This window comes from Netta rufina (genome assembly GCF_964035555.1).
Source record: "Netta rufina genome assembly, chromosome: 8".
Classification (NCBI taxonomy): domain Eukaryota; kingdom Metazoa; phylum Chordata; class Aves; order Anseriformes; family Anatidae; genus Netta; species Netta rufina.
This window is the reverse complement of record NC_140131.1, coordinates 164620-180362: the sequence shown is the minus strand read 5'-3', so window position 1 is coordinate 180362 and position 15743 is coordinate 164620. Positions and strand designations below refer to the sequence as shown.

The 15743-nt window shown below is 40.1% G+C and overlaps 1 protein-coding gene across 1 annotated transcript; it reads left to right on the top strand.

Moving 5' to 3' along the window:
- Positions 1–95: 95 nt before the first annotated feature.
- Positions 96–11705, top strand: LHX8 (LIM homeobox 8; the record flags this gene model as incomplete). Its single annotated transcript, XM_084291284.1, has 8 exons — positions 96–176; positions 527–685; positions 3890–4011; positions 5556–5776; positions 6246–6349; positions 9372–9467; positions 10596–10779; positions 11629–11705. The coding sequence occupies 8 exons, from the start codon at positions 96–98 to the stop codon at positions 11703–11705; spliced, it is 1044 nt and encodes a 347-aa protein (XP_084147410.1).
- Between the last annotated feature and the right edge of the window lie 4038 nt (positions 11706–15743).

Below are 15743 nucleotides of genomic sequence, written 5' to 3'. Positions count from 1 at the left end.
TCCTGCAGGCGCTGAGAGCAGAGACCCGGAGCAGGGTCCCCGGAGCAGCCTCATCGCGCCCCCGCCGCGGAGCTGGTATGCGGTAGGGTAGTGCCATGTATTGGAAGAGCGACCCGATGTTCGTGTGCAGGCTGGATGACAAGGATCTTCCTGCGCTCGGCGGCCCCTCGGAGAAGGTGAGCGGGGCGGCGGCACAGAGGGAGCGGGCGGCGGTCGCCCGGCAGGGGCTGCACGGAAGCGAGCGCGGCGCCGGTGCCCGGTGCGGGGCGGGTCCCAGGAGGGAGCCCCGTGCCGGCTGGCGGGTTCCGCCTCTCCCCGCTCAAGTCTGGGGGTCCCGGGACCGCCGGCTGCGCCTGCTTGGCGGAGAAGCACTGGCTGCCGCCGCGACCATCAGCGGAGAGGCTCCGGTCGGGCCCTGCAGGTGCTCGCATACGTGCGGGCCGGGACGGCCGGAGCTCCCCGCCTCTGCCGGGCGAGACTGGCTGCCGCCAGCGCTGACAGCGGTCTCCCGTGCGCTCCCCCGTAGGCGAGCCCCGCGGCGGCCGACGAGGACTCCTGCTCTTCCTCCGCCGCGCTGTCGCCCTCCTCTTCGCCACGGTCCATGGCCTCGGGCTCCGGCTGCGCCCCCAACAAGTGCGTGTGCAGCAGCTGCGGCCTGGAGATCGTGGACAAATATCTGCTGAAGGTAAGAGCGCCCGCCGGACCCTGCCCTTCGGGCGGGGTTCCGGCCTGACCTGAGACTGCAGCGTCTATACCGAGACCCGCGCCGCCCCTCCGTCGGCACGGGGCCGTGGCCGCGGGGGCCGGGCGAAGCCCCATGCCCGGCCGCCCTCGGCCGGGGGGAGCACGGCGTCCGCCCCCGGGCGGTGCGGGGGGAAGCTCGACCGGGCCGCGGCGGGCGGCGCTCGGGACGGCGGAGCCTGGCGCGGCAGCGGCGTCCGGCGCCTCGAAGCCGTGCTGGCTCCCGGCACACATGAAGATCCTCGGAAACCGAGCTCAACGAGAAAACGCGACAGCGCTGCGAGCGGATAAACGAGCTCTAAGGAAACATGCCCCCCTTCTCTCGCTTGTCTCCGAACCGCTTCCCTTCGTCGCTGGTACTTTGGCAGTTAGTATCCGTAACGTTTAGCACGTTATTTTCGCTGCAGCCGAGACGGTATGCCCTTCGGCTTGCAGATGTGAGTAGAACTACTGCAGAAACGGCACTTAATGCTATGAAGCTAACTGCACTAACTGCACGCGTCTGTGAGGTTTGGGCCTTTCAGGAAAGCTGAAGTGGTATTTATGTTTTGATAACAGTTTTCTGTTTTGGGGCTGCTTTTTCTCACGTTCTCTATGAGGAGCGTGAAAGAACACTGTTCAGTACATGGTTAAGTTTCTGGTTGTGCTTTATGCTCCTGATTAAGCAGTGGTAGCACGACCCATTTTTTATTAGCTATTTTATAATATTTTTATTTTTTTTTAGTGAGATGCCATGAATCTAAAGGCAAAAAGTACCTATTCAGAAGCGTGGAAGTGAGCTATTCCTCTAAAACGTGTTCTACTAATATCTGTAGAAGAAGGAAATCCGTGTGATTGCAGAGCAGTTTTGCTAGTCTTAGCATTCAGGACTGAGCAAGATTATTTAAAATCGAAAACGTGGTGGTCTCTAAGTATAAAATTTAAGGCAGTTGGGAGGTGGCTATTTTCCTCTAGGATTAGAGCCATTAGTTTTCCTGGATCAGAGTCTTGCCTCTCCACTTTCAAAAGTGAGATTAGAAAATTCTTCTTTCAGTCACTTGATTGTAATAGGTGAAGCTTTAAACGAAGTCATGTATCCTGCAAAGAGAAAGTTGATAGCACCACTGAAAACATTAAAATAATCTGTTTAGATCATTTGCTTTAGATCTCAGTGGTGATAAGAAGGTCAAAGGAACGTGTATGTCGGGTTGGCATTCATTTAAAACAAGGTTGTTGCAGTTCAGGAAAGCTGTATATCATTTGTGCTAGTAAACCCCAGTCACCGTTGCAGTAGGCTGGTTTTGCACATGAAGTGTGCTGTGGAACTGGGAGCAGAGCTGACAGAAATTGGTTCTGTCATCATTAACTCCAGTGATATTTAGGTAGGTCATTTATATCACTGTTTACATCACTGTCTTCTGTCTGAAAAATTGGGATAGTGTGGCTTGGAGAGAAAGATTTCTAAATGATTATTTAGACTTCAAACATTATTCCCTTCTGTATAGGTGGTAAAAGAAATCTGTGGTGGGAGCCTGGTAATCTTGCTGATCAGCAGCAGCGTGTATTCTAATTTCAGCCCTATAAATTAACAAATAAGAAGGTAGAAGGATGACATCAACCTGGGCATGTAACAAAGCTACTGATTTCTTCTATGGAAGAGCATTAGCCTCTCAAGAGCAGTCAGTGCAACGAGCTTTGTCTTGTGGGATGTCAGCTTGTGCCTTGCACCGCTGATGCTGCACGGAGCTGTGTGCCAGCAGCCTGGCTGTGCATGGGATCCCGTTGCCTTCTCTAGGGGTCCTGGTGTGGGCTGTAGTGGGCGTCGCCTGGCAAGTCTTTGTGTGCAGAAGCACTGGGTGGGCTTGGTCTGGCCCAAAAGCTGCTGTCCTGTGTCTGTCTGCAGTGCATCCATTTTAAAGAATAGTTGTGAGGCTCAATTTGGTGACAGCTGTTATCAACAGTTTCACATTATACTGTGGTGTAAATTTGTCAGTCTATGAAAATATGGCTGCCAACAAGAATAAATCTTGAGGGAGCATTGAGCAGCTCCAAGATGTAATATTAAAACCTCAAGAATGGCTGAAATAGGCTTTTCCAGCCTGATCTGTAAGATTTGATACCTTACTTTCTCTTTCTCTGTGGCTTGTCTGGCAGCATTTTTATGAAAGGAACATCCTGGATTATCTCAAATCTGCTGTTTTGCCATTCACAGTATATGGGCTGAAGTTCTTAATGTTTGCTATAGGATGAGAAATGGACACGGGACACTTAAAAATAAAAATTCGTATATCTTAACTTGCTGGTTGCTTGCTTTATGTAATTTCTCCTATAAAATCTAGAATTATATAAACACCTACTACTTAACTTCTGTGGTCAGTGGGAGTCTTAGGTTTTTAAATCAAGTTATAAGCTGGTGTGTAATGCACAACATGTTCATGACAAAGAATTTTCTTTATAAGAATGAAGAAATGAAAATTCCACATAACTTATACATGGCTTTTCAAAACTCCCGATTGGCTACTGCTTTCCATGACTATAACTAATTTCACTGCGGGCATTACATCTTAAACAATTGTTGAATTTGCTATAAAAAAACTGCTGATGTCTTGAAGCTCTTCAATCTATTCCCTAACTTAGCTTTATCAGAAATTGACAATTGATGATATGGTGTGTTTCATGGTGTGTTTCTACTTGACAAACCATGTTGTTTCTGTTTTGCTTCGGTAGTTTCATTTTAAAATTTCAAATCACTTTGCAAAGTTTGTTCTTTGTTAAGCAGGAGTTTCTGCTGACTGGGAAGTAGGAGCATGTAAGTTAGCAGTAAGGTCATGTGAGGCCAAAACTTGCTCTGTTACTGTAATACTGTGAGAACAGAACTGGTCACAAAATACCTGTGTAGAACTTGAATCTCTTGCTTCCTCTTCCTGTGCTTTTAATTACAAAGCCATGAAAGCATTTTCTGAAGACCTTTGTCAAATTCATTAACCCCTAATATGTATGCAGTTCTATAGGCAGTTTTGCCTTGAAGATAAATTTTCTGTGAATCACAGTATGTGTTGTTTATAGTCTTTTCTGTTTGTATGAAAAAAGAAAAAAAGGCCTTCTGCCACTACTATTAGTGTTTTGTATTTACAAACTGAAAGGCATCTTTCTTTTGGTGTTCTTGCAGGTAAACGACCTCTGCTGGCATGTGCGCTGTCTCTCATGCAGTGTCTGCAGAACGTCTCTAGGAAGGCATACCAGCTGTTACATCAAAGATAAAGATATCTTCTGCAAACTTGATTATTTCAGGTATATCATGTAGCAATATAATTTTGTTAGATAAAATATCACACTTGCTTGTCAGGTTTTGCTTTGTCTGTAACTAAAATGTGTGTTTAGACTATCTTTATATGATTTTTTTTTCTTGTTGCCAGTTTAAGTAATTGAACTACTGAGTTGGTCTTTTGTTTGTTTGTGTTGTAGAGGGATTTGGGAAACCCCTAGTCTGCCTAATGTACCTACGTACCAAGTCCTTTTTTTTTTTTTTTTCCTTTAAGTTATGCCTAGCTACTGCATTTATAGAATAATTTACCTCTGTACGCACAGAGGGTGGAAATGTTAGTCAAAGTCCCTATCAAAATAAAGTTGTAAATCTATCAAGTGCAATGTAAAAATTGTGTAAACATGTAAATCTATCATAGCATTACCTAAGGGCGATTGAGAATACAAGGTAGAGTTGAGATGACTTTCTGTTTGGACTATCACTCTCACTGGTATAAGACATAGGATATCCCATGGAAATACTAAAACAACCCAAAATAAATCTCTAAATCTTTAAGATGGTTGCAGCGGTTATACCTTTCTATGATCAATTTGATTTAAATGTGAAATGCTCTTCAAGATTAATTTCTGATCATGTAAGGAAGAATATTATTAACTCTGGCTAGCATTAAAAGACTTTCTGGCCCCAGTACTTAAGATATCAAATGTTCAGTTCAGTAAGCAGGAAAAAAAAATTGCTGTTAATTTTGGTGTTACCACTAGTACTTCCCCATACCAAAATATTTATGGGATTCTTACCTGTGTAGTGAATGGATTATGGTCAGCTAGTCAGTTTTGACATGGAGGGAGGGAGCAGGTTGAGTACTGCAGGCATTTGGAAGAACAAAATACATTTTATGGGACTTAAAATCTTTGCAGACTTTTTTTTCAGAATGCTTATACATAATTCAACATATCCTGGTTGCTAGTTTTCTCTTGAAAGAGCAATATTCTACAGTAGCGATGTAAATATTTGTCCATATTTGAATTTCTTTTAAGGATGAAAAATCATAAACATGATGGTAATTAAGGAAATTACTCTGGAGATGTAGGTTGTCCCCCTTTTGCTAAAAGGGTCAAAATGATTAGTGAAGGATGATACAGCTAAATTATTTGGACTACCACTACGGTAATGTGAAATATATTTGAATAAATGGGAGGATTTTGAATGTGAGGTCTGCTGTTTTTATCTGCCACTGACAGCTTTTGAAAGAGATTGCTTTTGTAAAAGGAAAGATGAATTTTGAATTTGTTTTATAGTTCAGAAGTTTTGCTCTTTGCCTTAAGAAAATCATTAACTTCTGTAGTTCAGTAGTAATCTTGCCTTAAAATTGCACATACAGACTTGCTGATTTTGTTGCAGTTAAAATGCAGTTATGTAGTCCTCCTAGTTTTGTGTGGTCAATGTACTTGGTGTGGATCTCAGCTGAACTTCCACATCACATAGACACTGACACTCCTGGGGTGACTGTTTTGCCCAAGATGGTTAGTGTCTGAGATTTTAGCCTTCTGTTGGCCTTTGTTATTTGCAGGCGGTATGGCACCCGCTGTTCCCGCTGTGGGAGGCACATTCATTCTACTGACTGGGTCCGGAGGGCTAAAGGAAATGTATATCACTTGGCGTGTTTTGCCTGCTTCTCCTGCAAAAGACAACTTTCTACTGGAGAGGAATTTGCTTTGGTCGAAGAGAAAGTCCTTTGTAGAGTACATTATGACTGCATGTTGGACAATCTGAAAAGAGAAGTTGAAAATGGTAACATCCAGCTTTTAAGAACTGTTTGTGGCTTATTTTTAATTAAATTGTTGGGTTTTACTTCATCTTCCTTATTAAAAGAGGTAATTATCTAGCTTTACAAAGGCTGGAAGCACAGGTTCTTGAATTAAAATAATGTGCAAATTATTTGATGTATAAAAGTTATTTTTTTCTTTTTATTTTAAGTTTGTGTAACTTGTTTTTTATCCCAAGGAAGAGAAAGTAAAGCACGTCTCACTGATAAAATGTCATGTGGGTTCTATCCCTTCCATTTTTTGCAAGGGAGTTTATTTGGGTGTTATGGGTGATGGTGCCAGATCAATTTAACTTTAAGCAAAACAATTTTTTTTCAAGATGGAATTCAGCTGGTGAGCTACTGTTAGTTACTGTTGGAGGACAGTCTGATTTATGAACAACATAATTTGAATGCTTAGGATACAACAGCATTGTTTTCTTTTTAATGCTTCAGGTAATGGGATTAATGTGGAAGGAGCATTGCTAACAGAACAAGATGTTAATCATCCAAAGCCAGCAAAAAGAGCTCGGACCAGCTTCACAGCAGATCAACTCCAGGTAAATGCAGTGCTAAAAACTTGAGTATTTCAGATTTATGCAGGACATAACTCCTGAACTGATAGGAAGACAGATGTGAGGGGTGGGGGGGGGGAGAGAGAGGTTTGTACGCTTTAAACTATTTCATAAACTATCAAGACGGAGCATGTTTCTGGAATAGTTTGTCAGTTTCAATGGTTTCATATGAAATAGTTATCCTTCAAGCTTTTTTTTTTTTTTTTTTTTTTCTCCCCTGAGGGCAGCTGGTAATCCTGCAGAGTGGAAACAAAAAGGTTGATTTTTTGATTGCTTGGTTTACATCTATTTGATCAGACATTTACATCACTACACATAATGGAGAATATTTTTAGAATTACGTAGCATCAAGAGTTATGCTAGAGATGGGTACTGTATGACTTAAAGACATTAAGAGGCAGGAAGCCTGGATTTTGTTGTGTACAATAAAGACTGTAAAAGTGTGTGTTCTCAAAATGGGTAAGTATTCTGGATTCCTACTGATATTCATGTGAACACAGCTCAACTCTTGTCAATTAAATTTTTCTTGTTTCTCTTTGGTTTATAAAGAAGATGAGCAGTAGTTGTCATTTCTTATCACCGTTGTTTCATCTAAAGCATAATTCAGCATCTAATTCATGTCAATACTTGCTTTTTAGATCACATTACAGTCTTGGCTATATTTATATGCACTAGCAAGATAGACTATCAATAGGGACTCATCCTTGCTCTTCTTCCTTCTCTTCCCCTTCTCTCAGCCTTTACAAAATGCTTCACAGGCATGCTAATTCTCAAAGTATCTTTTGAGCTTTGCTGCTGCTTGTTAAAACATACTAAGCTCTGTAGTCTTGGTGTCATGTTTCAAGAGCCTAGCTTTGGTATTTAATGCTGCATTTTTTTTTTCTTTTTTTTGGGGGGAGTGGGGGGAACAGGGGACTTTTTCACAGAACTGGATGGAGTAAAATACAGGAAAAGTGTATTTAAAGTTCTTGGCAGCAGTTCTCTTACTGTCTAATTTGTTCTTGATCATGCATTATTGAAACACATTTTTTCAATATCCCATTGTACTAGCTCAACCACTAGTTATATTCCTTTCCATTGTCAAGATGAAAGGGAAGTGGGAGCCTAGGAAGTCTGAAAGTATCAAATAAAAACTCCTTGTAGGGTCAAGCCTGCCCTGAAGGGGGAGGGATGGGGACTGCCTGCGTCTGCTCTGCTTTCAAGGCTTTTTATTGTTGCTATCTTGGCAAGAGTTAGCTCTGGACTGCCTCAAATATGAGTAATTTCTCCCTCTGGATCACCAGCTCACTAAATTAGAAAAACACCATGACCAGGGCCATGACCAGCTCCCTGTGAAAAGGGTAGTAGTGAGACCAGACTTAGAGGCTTCAACCTGTAGTGGGAAAGAAGCTACAGCATTCTCCCTAATTCTAGCTACACATCCCCACATTCAGTTTATAACATATATTCAGCAAGTTTCTGGATGCACACTGCCACTACACTACCATTTTTTTAATTAATTTATTTATTTATTATTTTTTTTTTTGGTGTCTCAGTTTAAGTTCTATCTTGTCAGCCTGTACTCCTCTTGTCCATGGTAAAAACAGTTGAGGGAAACTAAGCAGAGATATAATAATGTGCATCATTTAAGCAGCACTGTATAACAAGACGTGGCTGTTCAAAGCTTGGTTTGCTATTTCACCCATGACTGGAGACAAGGGCATAAAAAAACCTGAAAATGGCATAAGGCAAGGATGTTAAGCTTGAACTTCTGGAGAAGGGGGTCTGTCTTTTCCAGCACCAACTGAATGGGAAATAGTTCCAACTAATTGAGCAGAAACTGTATTCGGGGCTCCTCCTGGTTTGACATCAATGAAACTTTCATGTTCTCTTTTCCTGTTTTAAATAGATTGTTACCTACTTCAGTGGATGTGTGATCTCGTCAGGCTTCTTGTTTTAAGACACTTGCTGTCTGTTCAGTGCCTCAGTCTCTGTACCTTTCCTTGATATAAGACTTGATTTCCACTAAGAGAAGTATCAGAGGAAAGAGCCGTTGTCAGAGTGGCAGCGTATAATAGTGTGCTTTGTGAAGTACTCCGTGTTCAGAAGGGTATCTGTGCTCTTTGTCTTTGTATGGAATTCAGTTGGAAAGTAAATAGTTCCAACACTTCTGAACATGAAGAGTAGTAGTCTGAATCCTTGAAATAGGCAAAATATGCAGACCGTCAAGGGACAAGATACAGAAATGAGAAACTAGTTTACTAAGTTGCTGAAGAAATCCCACAGAAATCTAAGTCTTACTTCCTTAAATAAGGTAAACTCTTACAGGCTTCAAAGTTGTTTAGGATGCAGGCCAGGTTGACATCTCTGCTTCGTCCTTCCTCAAAAATTGTAGCTGATATCATAATGACAAGTATTCTCTTCAGTCTTCATTAAAAAGAAGAATCCAACAAAACAGTTGCATAGTGCAGGTCAGTCAGGGTGGAGCGTGTGTGTCTCTCATTAGTGAAAAGTAAACGAGGCACAAAGAGCTTCCAAGTTGCCTGCATCCTCCATGTAGCTGAAAAGAGGATTGAGTTGCTCCATATAATACAAGATGCCAATAGTGATTGACAAGTTCAGGAAGGCCAGTCAAAGCTCATTCCTTCCTTATGCTGTGCACTGTGGTCTGATGCTTAAGATGTTTTCTTTATCAAGCATGTTTGAATCACTCTACAGTGGATTTTCTCATGCAATCACAACAGAACACTTTGTCTATGTTTGGCTATTTCCAAGCAGAATTCATTTCTTTCATTTCTCAAAAATGTCTTGATTCAGATAAACAGAAAAAGGGGCTTATATTTTGGATTTGTTTTTTTGCAGATTTTTTTGTTTTCCTAATGTACTGGGGACTGTCTGGAGACTAGTGGTTAAAGCAGTTTCCTGAAAGCATTGAAGGAGGAGGGTAATAGTCTGAGAAGAGTCTATAACGTCACTCTCAAGACTGCACAAAAATAAAAACTTGTAATCTCTTATCTTTCCTTTTCAGGTTATGCAAGCACAGTTTGCTCAGGACAACAATCCAGATGCACAAACACTTCAGAAACTGGCAGAAAGAACAGGCCTGAGCAGGCGTGTTATACAGGTGACTGTGCTAAATTACTTGACTAGCAATCTGATACTCATCCATTGGGAATGGTTGATGATAAATCAACAATAGGAATGTAGTTATTGTGAGATTTTAAAAAATCTAATCTGGTGGTTTTAATATAACTTTGGACAACTTCCTTAGTCAGGAGTAGGTCTAGAACCAAAGTGCTGATTTGGATGATTTGCTGTAGTCCTCTTGTGTTTTGTGTGGAGGATTATTTATCTTCCAGGAAGAAACTCCTTAGCTTAAATAGTATATAAATTGGCACTAAGCTTTTTCTAAATATAAAATTGTGATTTCAGTAGTCTGTTTTTAAGAGCTGCACTTCTTGAAAATGGCTTGTGATATGTAACACAGACATGAGGATTAAGGATCTAGTGATTTAAGTATCTAGTGGTATAGAGAGCAGAGTTGAAATATATGCCTAAACAATTCAAAACTGTGAGAAACACAAACTTAGATTCTTACTTTGCTTGAAGATGCCTCTCAACAATCATTATATTCATGCTCTTTTTGCATACAAATATTTTTACATATGATATAATTTATAAATTTTGTTGTAAATAAAAAGAAACTTGCGGTTCCCTTGTCTCAACCTAGCTCAGAAGACTGACAGCGCTTCTGTAGAAGCGAGGTATCAGGTAGCTGTGATTAAGCTTTTAAAAAAGTTGAAGCTTGCTTGCTTCTCAGCATGAAAAAGTAAAACTGGCATCCTGTGAAAATCTGTTCTGCGGCCAACAGTGTTCAGGCGCAGACAGATCTGTCCAGTTGTGTGTCTGGGGGCAGCAGTCTAAACTGTGCTGCTGGGCTGTTGTGGGTGTTGCTCCTCAGTCCAGCCAGGCGCTTGCCTCAGGAACCATGCAGCCCCTCCCAGTGCCTGTTCTCTGCCTCTGCAGGCTACTGGTTGCTGCAGAAGCTTTCCTAACTTTTCTGCATGTGCTTAAGGCACCATGCGGTCTTAGAGTGGATATTTCTTCTTTTGGAAGAAGAAATATTTCAGTGTTATGCTGAAGGCCAAATTAACTAACTGATCTGAGTGTGTTTTTTTTTTTTTTTTATCAAGTTCATGTCAAAGCAGAATGCAATTGATCAACATGATGTAAATTTTTCCCCCCTTTTCAGGTGTGGTTTCAAAATTGTAGAGCACGCCATAAGAAACATGTTAGTCCTAATCATTCATCTACTGCTCCTGTCACAGCAGTTCAGCCCTCCAGGCTGTCTCCACCCATGTTAGAAGAAATGGCGTACTCAGCGTATGTACCCCAAGATGGGACTATGTTAACTGCTCTACATAGTTATATGGATGGTAGGTACAACAACTTTCCATATCCAAGTAAAATCATTATTGACTGTAGTGAGAACAGTTTACCAAGCATCAGTTAAAGAAGCTTACTGATTTCTCATTTCTAGTATTCTTTATAGAATATCTCAAAACTGTATTTGCTGTCTGTGCCTCATTAAGAAGTGTGCCACTTCTAGCAATAGTCCTTCACTGTAATAGTGCAGCTGAAAATCTGTGTGTGAAGACCACTTCTTGTACTTCCTCCAAACTGTGAATGTTAGTAATGAGAAGTCAAACACTTTAAAGTATCTGTGGTGTATTTTCCCCCATACTTAATTTAAGTGAAAACTGTTCACTATCCAGCCCCCAACTCTTACCCCATGAATTGAATGTGTACTAAATCCAGCAACTGCACTGAAAAACTTCATCTTCCTTCACAGTGATGCACAGTGGGTGGGGGAGTGGAGGTGGGAGGAATCTGGTTTTCAAAAATGTTTGTGATTGTGTGGTGTTTGACCTGGCAAGTCAACTTTGTCTCCTACTTATGATTAGGAGAGACTGAAGGATTTGGAAGCACTGGACTCTGAGCTGCATGTGTGGCCTGAGTTCATTCTTCTCAAAAACTGTGGTGTAAGGTGGGCTGTGGATGAAGGCGTGTGAACACTGGGCCCAAAGTGCGGGGTTGGTGGAAGTGTCTGTGATGCCAGCTGGTGCCTCCTGGTGTCAGACTTGGCTAGAAAAACAAAGCTTGCTTAGTTGGTTGAGGACTAGTAAACCGTTACTTACCCAGTGGGTTTTAGTAGCTAATTTACTAGCTAATGATCTTTTTCTACCTCCAATGAAGTTGACCAGTAAATCTTTCTGTCTTTGTAGCTCATTCACCTACAGCTCTTGGACTCCAGCCTTTGCTACCCCATTCAATGACACAACTGCCAATAAGTCATACCTAATTCCTTTCTGTCAGGGATATAAGCTATTAAGGATGTAATCTTAAGTCATTTATTGTATATGAAAAATATCATTGGAAAGATATTAATGTTAACTTTTTATTTAACATATAAAGCATTTTCAAGACCACTTCTGCTGCCCAGGTATGTAAGTATGTATTTAGCCTGCAAGACACTTTTATGGATTCTGCATAAATAAATATTACATTGTTTACAAGCCTTATTAAACACCTTTTTGTATTGTCTGGAAGTAGTCCACTCTAGTTATGTATTTGTTAATTTATTTGTCATCAAAAGAGCACTTTGCCTAAAAGAAAGGACTGACAATTGTGCAAAATGTTTACAATTATTTGTGAAATTGTAGTTTATCATTAGTTTGTATCTGTAAGTTATTGCTAAAAGTATTACCTGTATTTGAGTTGTATACAGCCTATATGTTAAAGCTTATTTCTGTGAGTTTACAAAAAATTTTGTTGCAAATATTTTCAACGTGAACTAAATAAAGTTTCTGCTGTAGCATGCTAAGTAAAAATGTTGCTGTGTTTATGGCTGCACTGTGATCATTTGTGAAGCGTTTAACTTAAATCTTCATATTTTAAGAAAAGGATGCTGGTATACTTAGGCTGCACCAGACTCTTTCAGATGTGTTCATCTGCCTTACCTGATTTTAAAAGTCCTTCTAATGAGTTTAAATTTGTCTTGAAACACCTCAGATAAGTACTCCTTTAATGTAAGTATACACAGCAGTGCTTCTCCTGAGGGTGAAGGTGCACACCTGCAGTGTGAGGGAAATTGTGGATATACCGGGCAGATTTTAACTGTGACTGAAGTTAGTGAGTGGAGGAACTAAATTTAAATCCGCTTTAGTATTTGACATTTGTACTAGTTCAGTTTCTGATTTTTGTCAGGGTTTTTGCCTTCCAATTTTGCTAAGCAGGAAGATTACTTAAGTATTACATATTAGTCATCTGCATTTTTAAAGTAACATCTAGTTCAGTATTTTGACTGACCTGTATCAAACTGCATGCTAATAGAAATAGGAATTCTGTCAAATGCTGGAAAGTATGCTGTGTTTAACAGTTGCTGTGCTAAGCCTTAATTGAAAAGTATGTTTTGACATGCTGATTTGATGGTTAAAGGTTAGCGTATACCATGAACTGAACTGATTTTTGTCTTCACAGACTAGTTTCCTTCCAGGATTTAAGACGGGTAGATCCAATCTGCACACCTAAACTCTGCTTGCATCAGAAGGAAATCATACTTTTGAAGGTGTGTGTGTGTGTCCTTTTTTCCTCTCCAACTGAGTTAGCATCTCTAATGTGTCAAATTTCATAACTGTTCTGGTCAAACCATTTCAATGTGTTAATAAAAGTAATATTCTCCCACCACAGGAAGATGATGGCTTTTAAGAGCATAATTTCAATGCCAAGCTTTGAATTATTCATGTTCCATAAATTAAATGTCAGCACTATTTGCAGTGCTACTCACAGATGCTCAAGTTAATCTGAGTAGCAAAAGTAACCTCTTTGCACTGGCACAATGCTTTTTCTAGGCTAGTATACCCTGCCACAATGTCTCACAAACAATGTTTAAGACACAGGGTGTTGTAGAACTTGACTGACTTTGTTTTCTTCCAATGTGTCATTGAAATTCTCTGGGTGGAACATTGACCTGAATGCATCACTTTCAGTACCTAAGGTAGCCCCATATATCTGCATGATACAAAATTGTATGCATAGCAGTAGACAGATAGGTTCTTGTTTTTTTGTCTGATATGTAAGGACAGGACCTTAGGGTAAGGACCTTACTGCTAAGGTTTTCAGTTAAATGTTAACTGATGCTAATTTAGTTCTTAATACAAATTGGTAATGTAAAATACTACTCAATTGTCATGTTTTTATAATGCAGCTTGACTCACACATAATCTCTTTCTTTAAAAAAAAGTAATTCCTAATTTGAAGGATGTAAGCAGCTTCAGGTTTCTTAAGACAAAGTAAGGACAGACCTCTTTATGAAACATCCCATTCTGTCTAGCTCCACAGCTAGAGTAGGATTAAAGTAAACAGTGAGCAATTTCCTCACTTCCCAGTGAAAATAGGAAGCAGGAGATATCTTTGGCTACTGTGAATGGATGAGCAGCTATTTAGAAAGTGAGGCTGGAGAAATGTGGAGTTGAAAATAGGAAGTTCCAGGAGAGGATCTGGACTTTGAGCATTGCCTTTGAGAACATAAGACCTGTGCTGCTGGCCTGCCTTGAATAGCCTGCATGGAGTAGACAAGGTGTATGGAAAACCAGGAGTCTTAGTCTGGTGCTCTCAGCTGAAGCTGTTGCTGTACCATGACTTGCAAGTTTGAATGCTTTTTCTTTTTTTCTGCTGGTTGTGTGCTCACTTGCATTTTTGATAGCATGTGCTGCTGAACTCCTCTGACACTGGAGCTGTTCTTACTGCTTCCTGCTGCTTTAAAAGAGTAACACACTGCTTGGCTGAGAAAATTTGTGGGATGCATTTACAGGAAAAGAATGTGGCTATTGCTGCAGCAGGAGTATAAAATAGTATGTTTAGTGTCTTTTAGGCTCAATGTATTTGACTTAAAATTGAAAAGCAATGTTGTATGAAATAAACTAATTCACAAAATAAATTGGTTTTAACACATTACTTCTAAGTCACATATCTTGAACAGAAAATAATGTAGAGCTGTGCTTAGTGCTCTACTTCTTGGGTTATTTTGCAGAAAAACTCATTCATCCCTCTGATCCTAAACTGTTTAGCCTACAAGGTAGAATGGCACTTCATACAAACTACACTGAAACTTAGCAAAGAAATCCAAAATGGAACTAATTATGTAAAATGTCTTCTGCACCTAGAGGTTCTCAAATGAAGAAATATCACTAACAAAATCAAAGCTCTGTCTTGAAAGTACTGAGAAGACTGGCTATCAACTTCCAGTCCTCTTTCCCTTCCTTCCCTCACCTTCATAGCCAATACGTTCTTGGGGATGGCTCGTATATTACTGTGTGTCAGGACAAGTAACTGTAACTACACTGCAAAATACAACTTAAAATTCATTATATTCAACCTGTTGTGGGAAGAGGGGAAAATACAGATGAAAAAATCTATGCAGTACAAGTTTCACAAGATCTGTAAAGGACGTTTGCTATTAGAATTTAGTAGTTCAGTTTGCAGGGTACAGAAGCAGGATACAGAAATATCTATTGCACTAGAATCTTCAAGATCCTTCAGAGATATTTCAAACTTAGTATTTAAATTAAATACTGGGATATAAATCCTTTGAAACTCCGTCTACTCAGTGGAAGTATGTTTTTTTCATAACACAGACAAATCTGAGAAGTTCTTGGATATTTTCTAGTCTACATTTCAGTCCAATGAACAAATACTGGTCATAGAGAACTTTGTCTAAACTGTTGTTAAATGTCTCCAATGTTAACATTTTTTACAGAACCATCAGGAAATCTGGCACTTAAAATTAATAAAAATAAAAATATATATATTTTTCTGATTTGTCTGATTCATTGAGTTTTCCGTACTAAGTTGTATATGTGAATTGTCTAATTGATTCTGTTCTGGTTTTGTCCATCTTCTTGAAGCACAGCTCAGTTTTAGCAAAGCCCTTAATGGTGCTCAGCAGGAAGATTAGGGCATATAAATTGCTCATTGCTATGTGTTCCGGGATGATGACTGCTTTTCTTCTAATAGCACTACACTGCACATTCTATTTGTGACCAGCTCTTATTTTGTCTCCTGTTTACAATTCTCCATAGATTATTGCAGCCTAGGTAAGCAGCTTATATTTTGCCATACTGAATTTCACCCCACTTCTTTATTACTATTTCTCTAAATTGTCAATCATTCTGAATCACAGTTCTGCATTCCCCAGTATTGCTTGTTTTGTGTTGTCAGAAAATTCACTAAATCTATTTATACTGTCATCCAAATAATTAACTAAATTACTGACTGGAGCCTGATTCTTCTGTAATTCCATTTTTTAAATAGGAGAAGGTATCATCTGAGTTGCTTGCAG